Source organism: Ctenopharyngodon idella, chromosome 24 (assembly GCF_019924925.1).
Source record: "Ctenopharyngodon idella isolate HZGC_01 chromosome 24, HZGC01, whole genome shotgun sequence".
NCBI classification, from domain to species: domain Eukaryota; kingdom Metazoa; phylum Chordata; class Actinopteri; order Cypriniformes; family Xenocyprididae; genus Ctenopharyngodon; species Ctenopharyngodon idella.
The window spans coordinates 6,596,358-6,612,894 of record NC_067243.1 but is presented as its reverse complement, the minus strand read 5'-3'; the positions used below and the strand labels follow the sequence as shown (position 1 = coordinate 6,612,894).

Genomic DNA, 16,537 nt, shown 5'->3' with positions numbered 1-16,537 from the left:
TATTAAATACACAGACTTGACTTTAAGTAACTTGCATTTTGCATAGCTGCTAGTAAACATATTGAACATAAATGTTGAAACTTAATGTGATGACCTTTATTACTTGATATTTATAAATGGAGAGAGAAAAAAGTCCTTACATTTGTAAACATTCAAAGAGGTCATTATTCACCGAAATTGTCGTTCTGAATTGAAAAATGAATGTAGATCCGTGGAGGTGTTTTGTTAGGGGTGTGGTTTCAGGAAAATTTAGTTAAATTAGATATGTAATTGTCAACCTTTATATTAAATTCCTATCGATATATTTTTTCTCAATAATTCAAAATGGCGCGCTTGTCTCCAGCAGGCCGCGCACAAGGACTTCTTGACAGGAATGGCGCGAATTTATGAGGTAACGTTTGTAGTGTATCAATAACCTATGAAATGTTAAAATAATATGAGTAATAATATAACTTTAAGGGACAAGTTACCCACAGCTAAGTTTGGAGGGGAGAAAATCCTTGTAAGACATTAAGATATGAGACTTGTCATAACAAAGAGAATATATTGTGAAAATACGTGAAATTTGGCATTATGGATCAAGAAGCCTGTTGGAGTCAAACCTGTTTTATGTTATTATTAGCTGCTCTGTTGCAACGGCTCGGATCATTTCAACGTTTCAGCAGATAATTGAGAGAGTCTTCAGTGTTCATGATTCTCTGGAACTCCGTGTGATGCTGAGAATTCTCTCTCCTCCCTTCTTGGGTTTCACATGGCCAGAGTCCACCCTGTTTCAAAAGACACCCACAAACGCATAAGGTACTAGCATATCAGCTTGATGATTAAAATATTAATAACACTGACAAAGGAAATGTTTAACAGATTAGTTAATGTGTTACGTGCTTTCAGATGTGTAGCCTAAGGTTGATTCATACAGCGGGGTTAAAAAGTCTGAGACCACACTGAAAAACTTCCCCCCCTAATTTCAACCTGATAATAATAAAGATTAAGGATTGTAAAAAAAAAAAAAAAAAAATGTAGGTTGTCTCAGATTTTTGCACCCTACCCAGCCAACACAGAACGTCCCACAATTTGACGCTTTTAAACTTTCTGTAAATGTTAGGAACGTTCTTAAAATGTTTATGGAACGTTAGAACATCGTTCTTGGAACGTCCTTAACACTCAAAAAAAAAGCCTTTTTTTAAGATTTACGAATTTGCAATATAGTAAAATTCCATCAAACTGAACTCAATAATCTTTACATATTATTCATATTATGTAATTAAGAATGTTAAATGATTAAAAAAAAAAAAACAACCTAGAACTTAAAACATTTTGTAACTTAATGGAACAAGAGAATTGACCATAGTTTATGTGATTCATATTCATAAATTTAAACTTTTTTTTTTTAATTATTATTTTATGAATACGAATCAAACTGAAATGGTCAATTCCCTTGTTCCATTAAGATTTATAGGCCTACAAAATTTTATTAAAATCTATTTTTTACTCATTTAAAAGTCTTAATCCATAATATGAATAATATGTAAGGATTATTCAATTCAATTTGAAGGAATTTTACTATACAATTAAAATTCAAAAATCTTTTTTTTTTTTTTTTGAGTGTATGATGTTTTTACATTAACTTCTGATCTGTTGCATATAATGTTACAGGTTACATATAATGTTGGTTAAAAGTTATCAAGCATTTTAGATAGTAGGCTACTTATAGAAGTAGGCCCATTACAGTTGGCATTGCAATATTTTTACAGGTTTGTGTGTGTATCGATTTGAACATTTTACATTCAGTAACACAATTAGACCCAAAAATAAACCTTGTTCTTCTCTTGAATATTTTACTCCACACTGAGTTCCAGACCGCCGCGCGCAAAGCCGGACTACCCCAAATATACAGCGCAGGCGTGCTGAGCGCGTTAAATCGCGCCATGATCGCGAAAAGATTCGTGGCTTCATTCTTGAACCTCAGCCCGGTCTTAGTCACATATTTTACAGAGATGTTCACAAAAGACGGAGCCCACAAGATGAGGAAACAAATGACCACAAAAACGATGATGCGCAGCGACTCTTTCTTGTTCTCCTTGTCGCTGCTGGGCGGCTCTCGGCTGAGCTGATGCCTCGCGATCATGTACAATTTGATGGTCATTAACACTTTGATGGCCACGATCACCTGTAGGACTATGACCCCAAACGCGTTCATTTGCGCGGCAAATGCAACTGGCACGACACTTTGAACAGTAAGAATTGAATATGTATAAGTCCAACAGAGCGCGCAAACGCCAATCACAACCCCGCGCGTGATGTGCCGCTTGTAGAAGAAGGGGTGACACACAGCCAGGTATCTGTCAAACTGCGCAAACACAAATGTCAACACGTTCACCCCTAGAAATGATGGTAAAATGTAATAAGTGCCGTTTCGGGACGGGTAACCCTCCTGGACGTCAAACAGGCCGAGGTAGAAGACAGAGCAGCCGGTTAACGTGTCACTGATGCTGGTGTTTAACATGAAGATGAAGCGGTTCTGGGAGCGCAGGGCTCTGGTGTTCATGATGCCGATGACCACTGACCCTGCCAGGAGAGCCGACCCTGTGGCGAACAGGATATGAAAAATAAATATTAAATAATCTTCAGGACGCGAGAAGTCAACCGAGAGTGGAACGGTTAGGTTAAAGGTGAGCATTGTAATGTGCCGTTAGTTGATGGAGGACACTGGTCCTGATTAAAGAGTGTTTAAGTACATGAGGCTCAATCCCATGAGATTGAAAGACGAATTATTCAGATATTGTCACATGGGAATAGTCTGCACTAGAGATTTTTATTTGCTTGTTGTCAGAGACTCTTGTGCTGTGTTTGATAGGAGAGATTTTGGGCCTGCAAAAAGAGATTAGTGGATCACGCATGATATTTTGATCCATAATAGTAGCCTTTTTCATAAAACGGTCAAAATATGTGATATTTTTAAAAACAACAGTTTGGGCCCCGTAAAATGGCAAACACTTTCACACATAGAGGTCACAGTGGACAGCTAAAAAGCATCTTCTTATGTATGTATGGGTTTTGATGGCATAGTTGGACATCAACCTGTACAGTGGACAGTAGTGCAAAGATGTTGTATGTGGAATTTATTCCCTCCAAACCAAGATGGCCGACGGCCAGTCAGAAATGCCAAGTTGCTCCAGAATATCAATCCTTTCCTTCTATCCTAGGAGACTCTTGCAGGTAAAAAAAAAAAAATGTAGTATCAAGTAACATCTAAGGAGTCATATCATTGTTAAATTTTCCAAGTACTGATTTTAGATTACAATTCATACTATTACTGTGACTGTTGTTCTTGAAAATACTTTATCTGCAGTAACTTTTTGGGCTGTAAATGTGTTATTAAAATGTAATTTGTAATTACATCAAAAATGTAACGTGATTACATAATGTACATTACTTGTAATGCATTAATTTACTCGTTACATCAGAAAGTAATCTGATTACATTATGCATGTTACTTGTAATGCTTTACTTGTAACGTGTTACTTTACTCATTACATCAAAAAGTAATTTGATCACATAATGCACGTTATTTGTAATGTGTTACTTTACTCGTTACATCAAAAAGTACTGATTACGTAATGTGCCTTACTTGTAATGCATTACTTCACTCGTTACATCAAAAAGTAATCTGATTACGTAATTTACGTTACTTGTAATCCATTACTTTACTCATTACATCAAAAAGTAATGTGATCACATAATACACATTACTTGTAATGTGTTACTTTACTCGTTACTTCAAAAAGTAATCTGATCACGTAATGCACGTTACCTGTAATGCGTTACTGTACTTGTTACATCAAAAAGTAATCTGACCACATAATGCATGTTACTTGTATCATTACTTTACAGATTACTTTACTCGTTACATCAAAAAGTAATCTGATCACGTAATACACGTTACCTGTAATGCGTTACTTTACAGATTACTTTACTCGTTACTTTACTCATTACATCAACAATGTACTGATTACATAATGTGCGTTACTTGTAATGCATTACGTTACTCGTTACATCAAAAAGTAATCTGACCACATAATGCATGTTACTTGTATCATTACTTTACAGATTACTTTACTCGTTACATCAAAAAGTAATCTGATCACGTAATACACGTTACCTGTAATGCGTTACTTTACAGATTACTTTACTCGTTACTTTACTCATTACATCAACAATGTACTGATTACATAATGTGCGTTACGTGTAATGCATTACGTTACTCGTTACATCAAAAAGTAATCTGACCACATAATGCATGTTACTTGTATCATTACTTTACAGATTACTTTACTCGTTACATCAAAAAGTAATCTGATCACGTAATACACGTTACCTGTAATGCGTTACTTTACAGATTACTTTACTCGTTACTTTACTCATTACATAAAAAATGTACTGATTACGTAATGTGCGTTACTTGTAATGCTGATTTTAGATTACAATTCATACTATTACTGTGACTGTTGTTCTTGAAAATACTTTATCTGCAGTAACTTTTTGGGCTGTAAATGTGTTATTAAAATGTAATTTGTAATTACATCAAAAATGTAACGTGATTACATAATGTACATTACTTGTAATGCATTAATTTACTCGTTACATCAGAAAGTAATCTGATTACATTATGCATGTTACTTGTAATGCTTTACTTGTAACCTGTTACTTTACTCATTACATCAAAAAGTAATTTGATCACATAATGCACGTTACTTGTAATGTGTTACTTTACTCGTTACATCAAAAAGTACTGATTACGTAATGTGCCTTACTTGTAATGCATTACTTCACTCGTTACATCAAAAAGCAATCTGATTACGTAATGCATGTTACTTGTAATGCTTTACTTGTTACATCAAAAAGTAATGTGATTACGTAATTTACGTTACTTGTAATCCATTACTTTACTCATTACATCAAAAAGTAATGTGATCACATAATACACATTACTTGTAATGTGTTACTTTACTCGTTACTTCAAAAAGTAATCTGATCACGTAATGCACGTTACCTGTAATGCGTTACTGTACTTGTTACATCAAAAAGTAATCTGACCACATAATGCATGTTACTTGTATCATTACTTTACAGATTACTTTACTCGTTACATCAAAAAGTAATCTGATCACGTAATACACGTTACCTGTAATGCGTTACTTTACAGATTACTTTACTCGTTACTTTACTCATTACATCAACAATGTACTGATTACATAATGTGCGTTACTTGTAATGCATTACGTTACTCGTTACATCAAAAAGTAATCTGACCACATAATGCATGTTACTTGTATCATTACTTTACAGATTACTTTACTCGTTACATCAAAAAGTAATCTGATCACGTAATACACGTTACCTGTAATGCGTTACTTTACAGATTACTTTACTCGTTACTTTACTCATTACATCAACAATGTACTGATTACATAATGTGCGTTACTTGTAATGCATTACGTTACTCGTTACATCAAAAAGTAATCTGATTATGTAATGCACGTTACTTGTAATGCGTTACTTGTTATATCAAAAAATAATCTGATCATGTAATGCATGTTACTTGTAATGCCTTACTTTACTCGTTACATCAAAAAGTAATGTGATCACGTAATGTACGGTACTTGTAATGCGTTACTTCACTCGTTACATCAAAAAGTAATGTGATTACGTAATGCACGTTACTTGTAATGCGTTGCTGTACTCCTTACATCAAAAAGTAATGTGATTACGTAATGCACTTTACTTGTAATGCTACTTTACTCGTTACATCAAAAAGTAATTGCTGTGTTATTACTGTATTATGTTTAATACTCTATCTCTTCAGATAAAATCAAAAACGCATACTGTCCACTCAAGTGGACATCTGAAAATCTCTAAATATATTTAAGTCATTTATTTGTTTGATTTTTAACTTTTTTCTATTGCATTTCATTACTCATGGTTATGTGCGCTCATATCTATGTGCAAACAATTAAAAAAACAGGCCTGAAACCTCCAGGAACCTGTGCCACGTGAGTCCCGGTGAGTTCATTTTAAAAACGCCCCGCACTCGCGTCTGAGTTCAGTCGCGCGCTCTCATCGTGAGCGATGTCTGAGCTCCATTACACCTGCGTTCACTGATACTTTGATCACTCATGAATATTTCTCAGAGTAGTGCGGGTCTTGGCACCGTGCTGCCTCTTACTAGTTTCGAGAACGTGCTTTTATTTCTCTTCAGTATAATCCTCGCCACCGCCACTATTTTCTTCAACGTGTCTGTGTTTCTGTCCATCGTGATGAACAGATCCCTGCGCAGCGAGAACCGCTTCATGTACATGCTCAGCACGTGTCTCAGTGACATCTGCTCGGGCGTCTCGTATTATTATGTTGGAGTTCTGGATGTACGTGATTTTTATGACTCTCCGACTCGCACTCTTTACATTGCGCCCACTTTTCTGGGTCTGTCCTATATGGCGATTCTGGCCGCGCAGGCGGACCGTTACCACGCGGTCTCAGCGCCTTTCAAATACTCGCAGCGCATGACCCGAAACAGAACCCTGCTGGTGATTCTGGCCTACTGGATTTATGCTTTTGTGATTGTGGCGGTTAATAATTTGGTGGCTACGGGGGTCTCTAAGACAGTAACGGGCTATGGTGCTTTTGTGGCGAACATATTTTCCGTCATTATCATGATTGGTTTGAACTTCAAGCTGTTTTTCATCGCCAGATTTCAGCTAGAACGCGAACCGCCGAGCGCGGAACGGGACAACAAGCGCGCGTCCATTTACCTCATCATAATAGTGGCCATGTGTTTTCTGATCGCGTGGTTGCCATTGTTTCTTCATGTAATTTTGTGCGCTTTTAGGGGGACCCCGTGTTATCTGTTTAAAAATGATGGCACAGACCCTTTGCGCATTTTGGCACGTCTCAATGCGATCATCACACCCTTATTGTATATCAGGGGCTGTACTGCACTCAGGAGCACCCTGCTAAGTAAAGTCTGGAGAACACAATGCTGCAGGATGAAAGGGTAAATCAAACACACATGCACTTTAGTGTTCTCATGGAGAATGTGGGTCTAGAAAAGTAATGAAAAAAAAGTTTAAGGAACAGTGTTTTACAGTGAACATAGTTATACTCAGCTCAAGATTGTTGAGTGCAATCTCTACGAGTGACTTGAAAAGTCATGGAAATGCAAGAGTAAAAAGGTGTGGTGCTGCAAACCTGCGATCTACAATAAAACCCACGATTGCAGTTCATTTATTTTTTTGATTAAGCTAATCCTCATAGCCATATTTTCTCCCATTATTTTGCTCTTCCCGATTATCAAAGTGAAACTTTTTCATGTTTTCTTTAAATGAAACTGTTGCACTCACATGTTTGGCATATTATGGAAAAAGTTCTCTCATATTTTCTCAGAGTGAACCCACAGAATGTAAAGAAGACTGAAGATAAGATGTTGCAGTGATCTACAGGATGTGGCAAACGCAAACAATATATATTCACTACATATTTGTGAATCTTAAACATAAGAAAAATCTAAAATAAGCTAAAATCAGGAAACTGACCCTTTTTTCCATTTGACATGTCTGTTGTACAATGTCTTGATTTAAATGGTAGCTTTTAATTGGGGCAAATGTATTATTGCTTAGGCTATTTAATTTCACTTTCTTATGAACTAACTTGTTGAAGGCCTATAATAAAGTGCCGAGATGGACATTGTGCTGTATATACAAGCTATAAGAGTGAGGAGAGATTAGCTTTTTCTCTGAATGTATCCAAAAGGCAATGTACTTTTTTATTCACTGTTTTTATTCTAATAGCTTCTGTAAACTAAAGTATGGTAATCATTTTAAAATGTTTTATTATAAATCGCAAATTTATTTAAAAATGTAAAACACTGTATGTGAAATAAAACTGAGAAATCCAAAATGTTAAAAAAAAAATGTTCACAGATGCTTCATCAAAATAGTAAAAAATGCTCTCTTTTTTTATAGAAAAGTATTTATTATAGATGACACTATATGACATCTTGTTCCTGTTCATCCAAAACACTTTCACAAACCTGTTAACCTCCGTTTGCCTCAAATTATCTTTTTTCCGAAATCATAAATAACTCACAAATACAAAAAAATATGCACATAAAATCCTGAAATTAGTGCAATATTTATGCTATAAGTTGCACTTTTTATTTACTGTATGTCTGAATTTGTTCAGCTCTACTCATCATCAAGCGCTGGTTTTGTGTGTTAGTAAAAAGTAAAAACTCAAATATCATGCATTATTTCCTCTAATATCATGAATTATACTTTAAAAATAGTAAGTATTTTGAAACGGAAAAAAATATGCCACCTATACAGTTTTGGTCCCACAGTATAGCTTAATTTAGACATTTCTAAAATGTAAAAAGTTGCATTTTTATATTTTCTGACCACCACATCATTGACCTCTATACTACAGGTGCTGGTCATATAATTAGAATATCATCAAAAAGTTGATTTATTTCACTAATTCCATTCAAAAAGTGAAACTTGTATATTATATTCATTCATTACACACAGACTGATATATTTCAAATGTTTATTTCTTTTAATTTTGATGATTATAACTGACAACTAAGGAAAATCCCAAATTCAGTATCTCAGAAAATTAGAATATTGTGAAAAGGTTCAATATTGAAGACACCTGGTGCCACACTCTAATCAGCTCATTAACTCAAAATACCTGCAAAGGCCTTTAAATGGTGTCTCAGTCTAGTTCTGTAGGCTACACAATCATGGGGAAGACTGCTGACTTGACAGTTGTCCAAAAGACGACCATTGTCACCTTGCACAAGGAGGGCAAGACACAAAAGGTCATTGCAAAAGAGGCTGGCTGTTCACAGAGCTCTGTGTCCAAGCACATTAATAGAGAGGCGAAGGGAAGGAAAAGATGTGGTAGAAAAAAAGTGTACAAGCAATAGGGATAACCGCACCCTGGAGAGGATTGTGAAACAAAACCCATTCAAAAATGTGGGGGAGATTCACAAAGAGTGGACTGCAGCTGGAGTCAGTGCTTCAAGAACCACTACGCACAGACGTATGCAAGACATGGGTTTCAGCTGTCGCATTCCTTGTGTCAAGCCCCTCTTGAACAACAGACAGCGTCAGAAGCGTCTCGCCTGGGCTAAAGACAAAAGGACTGGACTGCTGCTGAGTGGTCCAAAGTTATGTTCTCTGATGAAAGTAAATTTTGCATTTCCTTTGGAAATCAGGGTCCCAGAGTCTGGAGGAAGAGAGGAGAGGCACACAATCGACGTTGCTTGAGGCCCAGTGTGAAGTTTCCACAGTCAGTGATGGTTTGGGGTGCCATGTCATCTGCTGGTGTTGGTCCACTGTGTTTTCTGAGGTCCAAGGTCAACGCAGCCGAATACCAGGAAGTTTTAGAGCACTTCATGCTTCCTGCTGCTGACCAACTTTATGGAGATGTAGATTTCATTTTCCAACAGGACTTGGCACCTGCACAGAGTGCCAAAGCTACCAGTACCTGGTTTAAGGACCATGGTATCCCTGTTCTTAATTGGCCAGCAAACTCGCCTGACCTTAACCCCATAGAAAATCTATGGGGTATTGTGAAGAGGAAGATGCGATATGCCAGACCCAACAATGCAGAAGAGCTGAAGGCCACTATCAGAGCAACCTGGGCTCTTATAACACCTGAGCAGTGCCACAGACTGATCGACTCCATGCCACGCCACATTGCTGCAGTAATTTAGGCAAAAGGAGCCCCAACTAAGTATTGAGTGCTGTACATGCTCATACTTTTCATGTTCATACTTTTCAGTTGGCCAAGATTTCTAAAAATCCTTTCTTTGTATTGGTCTTAAGTAATATTCTAATTTTCTGAGATACTGAATTTGGGATTTTCCTTAGTTGTCAGTTATAATCATCAAAATTAAAAGAAATAAACATTTGAAATATATCAGTCTGTGTGTAATGAATGAATATAATATACAAGTTTCACTTTTTGAATGGAATTAGTGAAATAAATCAACTTTTTGATGATATTCTAATTATATGACCAGCACCTGTAGTATAGAGGTCAATGATGTGGTGGTCAGAAAATATAAAAATGCAACTTTTTACATTTTAGAAATGTCTAAATTAAGCTATACTGTGGGACCAAAACTGTATAGGTGGCATATTTTTTTCCGTTTCAAAATACTTACTATTTTTAAAGTATAATTCATGATATTAGAGGAAATAATGCATGATATTTGAGTTTTTACTTTTTACTAACACACAAAACCAGCGCTTGATGATGAGTAGAGCTGAACAAATTCAGACATACAGTAAATAAAAAGTGCAACTTATAGCCTAAACATTGCACTAATTTCAGGATTTAATGTGCATATTTTTTTGTATTTGTGAGTTATTTATGATTTCGGAAAAAAGATAATTTGAGGCAAACGGAGGTTAACAGGTTTGTGAAAGTGTTTTGGATGAACAGGAACAAGATGTCATATAGTGTCATCTATAATAAATACTTTTCTATAAAAAAAAGAGAGCATTTTTTACTATTTTGATGAAGCATCTGTGAACATTTTTTTTTTTTAACATTTTGGATTTCTCAGTTTTATTTCACATACAGTGTTTTACATTTTTAAATAAATTTGCGATTTATAATAAAACATTTTAAAATGATTACCATACTTTAGTTTACAGAAGCTATTAGAATAAAAACAACAGTGAATAAAAAAGTACATTGCCTTTTGGATACATTCAGAGAAAAAGCTAATCTCTCCTCACTCTTATAGCTTGTATATACAGCACAATGTCCATCTCGGCACTTTATTATAGGCCTTCAACAAGTTAGGTCATAAGAAAGTGAAATTAAATAGCCTAAGCAATAATACATTTGCCCCAATTAAAAGCTACCATTTAAATCAAGACATTGTACAACAGACATGTCAAATGGAAAAAAGGGTCAGTTTCCTGATTTTAGCTTATTTTAGATTTTTCTTATGTTTAAGATTCACAAATATGTAGTGAATATATATTGTTCGCGTTTGCCACATCCTGTAGATCACTGCAACATCTTATCTTCAGTCTTCTTTACATTCTGTGGGTTCACTCTGAGAAAATATGAGAGAACTTTTTCCATAATATGCCAAACATGTGAGTGCAACAGTTTCATTTAAAAGAAAACATGAAAAAGTTTCACTTTGATAATCGGGAAGAGCAAAATAATGGGAGAAAATATGGCTATGAGGATTAGCTTAATCAAAAAATAAATGAACTGCAATCGTGGGTTTTATTGTAGATCGCAGGTTTGCAGCACCACACCTTTATACTCTTGAATTTCCATGACTTTTCAAGTCACTCGTAGAGATTGCACTCAACAATCTTGAGCTGAGTATAACTATGTTCACTGTAAAACACTTTTCCTTAAATTTTTTTTTACATGACTTTTCTAGACCCACATTCTCCATGAGAACACTAAAGTGCATGTGTGTTTGATTTACCCTTTCATCCTGCAGCATTGTGTTCTCCAGACTTTACTTAGCAGGGTGCTCCTGAGTGCAGTACAGCCCCTGATATACAATAAGGGTGTGATGATCGCATTGAGACGTGCCAAAATGCGCAAAGGGTCTGTGCCATCATTTTTAAACAGATAACACGGGGTCCCCCTAAAAGCGCACAAAATTACATGAAGAAACAATGGCAACCACGCGATCAGAAAACACATGGCCACTATTATGATGAGGTAAATGGACGCGCGCTTGTTGTCCCGTTCCGCGCTCGGCGGTTCGCGTTCTAGCTGAAATCTGGCGATGAAAAACAGCTTGAAGTTCAAACCAATCATGATAATGACGGAAAATATGTTCGCCACAAAAGCACCATAGCCCGTTACTGTCTTAGAGACCCCCGTAGCCACCAAATTATTAACGGCCACAATCACAAAAGCATAAATCCAGTAGGCCAGAATCACCAGCAGGGTTCTGTTTCGGGTCATGCGCTGCGAGTATTTGAAAGGCGCTGAGACCGCGTGGTAACGGTCCGCCTGCGCGGCCAGAATCGCCATATAGGACAGACCCAGAAAAGTGGGCGCAATGTAAAGAGTGCGAGTCGGAGAGTCATAAAAATCACGTACATCCAGAACTCCAACATAATAATACGAGACGCCCGAGCAGATGTCACTGAGACACGTGCTGAGCATGTACATGAAGCGGTTCTCGCTGCGCAGGGATCTGTTCATCATGATGGACAGAAACACAGACACGTTGAAGAAAATAGTGGCGGTGGCGAGGATTATACTGAAGAGAAATAAAAGCACGTTCTCGAAACTAGTAAGAGGCAGCACGGTGCCAAGACCCGCACTACTCTGAGAAATATTCATGAGTGATCAAAGTATCAGTGAACGCAGGTGTAATGGAGCTCAGACATCGCTCACGATGAGAGCGCGCGACTGAACTCAGACGCGAGTGCGGGGCGTTTTTAAAATGAACTCACCGGGACTCACGTGGCACAGGTTCCTGGAGGTTTCAGGCCTGTTTTTTTAATTGTTTGCACATAGATATGAGCGCACATAACCATGAGTAATGAAATGCAATAGAAAAAAGTTAAAAATCAAACAAATAAATGACTTAAATATATTTAGAGATTTTCAGATGTCCACTTGAGTGGACAGTATGCGTTTTTGATTTTATCTGAAGAGATAGAGTATTAAACATAATACAGTAATAACACAGCAATTACTTTTTGATGTAACGAGTAAAGTAGCATTACAAGTAAAGTGCATTACGTAATCACATTACTTTTTGATGTAAGGAGTAAAGCAACGCATTACAAGTAACGTGCATTACGTAATCACATTACTTTTTGATGTAACGAGTGAAGTAACGCATTACAAGTAACGTGCATTACCTAATCACATTATTTTTTGATGTAACGAGTAAAGTAAGGCATTACAAGTAACATGCATTACATGATCAGATTATTTTTTGATGTAACAAGTAACGCATTACAAGTAACGTGCATTACATAATCAGATTACTTTTTGATGTAACGAGTAACGTAATGCATTACAAGTAACGCACATTACATAATCAGTACATTTTTGATATAATGAGTAAAGTAACACATTACAAGTAATGTGTATTATGTGATCACATTACTTTTTGGTGTAATGAGTAAAGCATTACAAGCAACGTGCATTACGTAATCAGATTACTTTTTGATGTAACGAGTAAAGTAACACATTACAAGTAACGTGCATTATGTGATCAAATTACTTTTTGATGTAATGAGTAAAGTAACAGGTTACAAGTAAAGCATTACAAGTAACATGCATAATGTAATCAGATTACTTTTCTGATGTAACGAGTAAATTAATGCATTACAAGTAATGTACATTATGTAATCACGTCACGTTTTTGATGTAATTACAAATTACATTTTAATAACACATTTACAGCCCAAAAAGTTACTGCAGATAAAGTATTTTCAAGAACAACAGTCACAGTAATAGTATGAATTGTAATCTAAAATCAGTACTTGGAAAATTTAACAATGATATGACTCCTTAGATGTTACTTGATACTACATTTTTTGATGATATTCTAATTATATGACCAGCACCTGTATTTGATAAACTCGTTGTTATGTATGTGCGCTCAAAAGGCCTGAAAACAGTTTCTAAGAAACTTTCACGTGAATCCCTGACAGTCCTCCTCCTCATTTGAAAAACGCCCCTCGCGCGGGCATCAGTTAAATCCCGCGCTTTTACCACAAGCTGTCATTATCAGCGACGGTTGTGCTTTCTTACATGAACATTTACTGACACTCACTGCTCATGAATATTTCTCAGAGTAGTGCGGGTCTTGGCACCGTGCTGCCTCTTACTAGTTTCGAGAACGTGCTTTTGTTTCTCTTCAACGTAATTCACGCCACCGCCATCATTTTCTTCAACGTGTCCGTGTTTCTGTCCATCATGATGAACAGATCCCTGCGCAGCGAGAACCGCTTCATGTACATGCTCAGCACGTGTCTCAGTGACATCTGCTCGGGCGTCTCGTATTATTATGTTGGAGTTCTGGATGTACGCGATTATTATGACTCTCCGACTCGCACTTTTTACATCGCTCCCGTTTTTCTGGGTCTGTCCTATATGGCGATTCTGGCCGCGCAGGCGGACCGTTACCACGCGGTCTCAGCGCCTTTCAAATACTCGCAGCGCATGACCCGAAACAGAACCCTGCTGGTGATTCTGGCCTACTGGCTTTATGCTTTTTTGATTGTGGCGGTTAATAATTTGGTGACTATGGGGGTCGCTAAGACAGTAACGGGCTATGGTACTTTTGTGGCGAACTTTTTCACCGTCATTATCATGATTGGCTTGAACTTCAAGCTGTTTTTCATCGCCAGATTTCAGCTAGAACGCGAACCGCCGAGCGCGGAACGGGACAACAAGCGCGCGTCCATTTACCTCATCATAATAGTGGCCATGTGTTTTCTGATCGCGTGGTTGCCATTGTTTCTTCATGTAATTGTGTGTACTTTTAGGGGGACCCCATGCTATCCGTTTAAAAATGATGGCACAGACCCTGTGCGCATTTTGGCACGTCTCAATGCGATCATCACACCCTTATTGTATATCAGGGGCTGTACTGCACTCAGGAGCACCCTGCTAAGTAAAGTCTGGAGAACACAATGCTGCAGAATGAAAGGGTAAATCAAACACACATGCACTTTAGTGTTCTCATGGAGAATTTGAAAATCACAATGATTTAGGCCTAGAAATGTCATGGAAAAAAGTTTAAGGAAAAGTGTTTTATAGTGAACATATAGTTATGATCAGCTCTAGATTGTTGAGTGCAATCTCTATAAAATGATAAATGAAATCCTCATGGAGTAATGACGAGTGATTTGAAAAGTCATGGAAATTCAAGAGTATAAAGGTGTGGTGCTGCAAACCTGCGATCTACAATAAAACCCACGATTGCAGTTCATTTATTTTTTGATTAAGCTAATCCTCATAGCCATATTTTCTCCCATTATTTTGCTCTTCCCGATTATCAAAGTAAAACCTTTTCATGTTTTCTTTAAATGAAACTGTTGCACTCACATGTTTGGCATATTATGGAAAAAGCTCTCCTTTATCTCTTCTCAGAGTGAACCCACAGACTGTGGAGAAAACTAAAGAAAGGATGTAGCAGTGATCTTCAAGATAATGTCACAAGCAAAAGGACTTTTACATTTTAAATATTCACTAAACATTTGTAAATCTAAAACACAAATATATACATATAAAGAGAGAGATGTGTACACACACACACACACACACACACATATATATATGCACATAAGAAAAATCTAAAATAAACTAAAGTCAGGCAACTCTTCCTGCCCTTTTTTCCATTTGACATGTCTGTTGTACAATGTCTTGATTGAAATGGTAGCTTTTTTTGGGGGCAAATGTATTATTGCTTAGGCTATTTAATTTCACTTTCTTATGAACTAACTTGTTGAAGGCCTATAATAAAGTGCCGAGATGGACATTGTGTTGTATATACAAGCTATAAGAGTGAGGAGAGATTTGCTTTTTCTCTGAATGTATACAAAAGGCAATGTACTTTTTTATCCACTGTTGTTTTAATTCTATTAGCTTCTAATTAAAGTATGATAATCATTTCAAAATGTTTTATTATGTTAATGTTTTTCAACTGCCTGTGAATACAGAGTATATAAAAGAATGGGCCAAGGATTTTGATAAAGAAATATCTGATGAAACTTGGAATGAAAGTCTTGGGAAGATTCAAGATTGCTCAATAAATTTGTGATAGATGTAAAACAAAAGAAGGTTCCTTGTCACACATGTTTTGGTTTTGTCCTAAATTGTTTAATTTTTGGACTGCTATATTTGACTTCTTCTCAAAAGTTTTCCAAAAGTAGGTTAAACCGGACCATGGAATTGCAATTCTGGGATCTTCAGAGACATTGGAAACTTTTCCAATCTTCCAGCAAAGATCGTTATTGACGGGCATGATTCTTGCTAAAAAAAAATAATACTTTTAAACTGGAAATCTTCAGACCCTCCATGTTTTAAAGTTTGGCTGTGTGAACTGTTTCATGTCATACAACTGGAGGATATACGTTCCATTGAGCTTAAATCTCATCGTCAATTCAAAACCGTGTGGCAGCCCTTCCTGGATTTCCTCAAGGCTGAATAATGTAGCATTATTGCTTTTTTGTTTTTTTTGTTTTTTTTTGTAACAATATGATGAACTGAGCCTGTGGGTATGTCTTGATTATTATTTATTATTTATTTATTTATATATATATATATAAAGTAAAACAATGTATGTAACATAAAAACTGAGAAATCTAAAATGTAAAAAAAGTTCACAGATGCTTCATCAAAATACAAACCCGATTCCAAAAAAGTTGGGACACTGTACAAATTGTGAATAAAAAAGGAATGCAATAACTTACAAATCTCATAAACTTATATTTTATTCACAATGGAATATAAATAACAT

At 36.3% G+C, this 16,537-nt stretch overlaps 4 protein-coding genes across 4 annotated transcripts; 2 read left to right on the top strand and 2 right to left on the bottom strand.

The window, feature by feature from the left end:
• Window positions 1–20: 20 nt before the first annotated feature.
• Window positions 21–2,677, bottom strand: LOC127506993 (G-protein coupled receptor 15-like). Its single transcript, XM_051883814.1, has 2 exons — window positions 1,815–2,677; window positions 21–767 (listed from the first exon to the last, which is right to left on the bottom strand). Exons 1-2 carry the CDS (start codon window positions 2,675–2,677, stop codon window positions 689–691), a joined length of 942 nt encoding a protein of 313 aa, XP_051739774.1. The 3' UTR covers window positions 21–688.
• A 3,496-nt stretch (window positions 2,678–6,173) lies between these two features.
• Window positions 6,174–7,358, top strand: LOC127507712 (melanocortin receptor 4-like). Its single transcript, XM_051885011.1, has one exon. It carries the CDS (start codon window positions 6,174–6,176, stop codon window positions 7,050–7,052), a length of 879 nt encoding a protein of 292 aa, XP_051740971.1. The 3' UTR covers window positions 7,053–7,358.
• Window positions 7,359–11,517: 4,159 nt separating this feature from the next.
• LOC127507711 (melanocortin receptor 4-like) lies at window positions 11,518–12,396 on the bottom strand. The gene has a single exon (XM_051885010.1). It carries the CDS (start codon window positions 12,394–12,396, stop codon window positions 11,518–11,520), a length of 879 nt encoding a protein of 292 aa, XP_051740970.1.
• A 1,455-nt stretch (window positions 12,397–13,851) lies between these two features.
• LOC127507710 (melanocortin receptor 4-like) lies at window positions 13,852–14,730 on the top strand. The gene has a single exon (XM_051885009.1). The coding sequence runs from the start codon at window positions 13,852–13,854 to the stop codon at window positions 14,728–14,730; it is 879 nt and encodes a 292-aa protein (XP_051740969.1).
• Window positions 14,731–16,537: the final 1,807 nt, after the last annotated feature.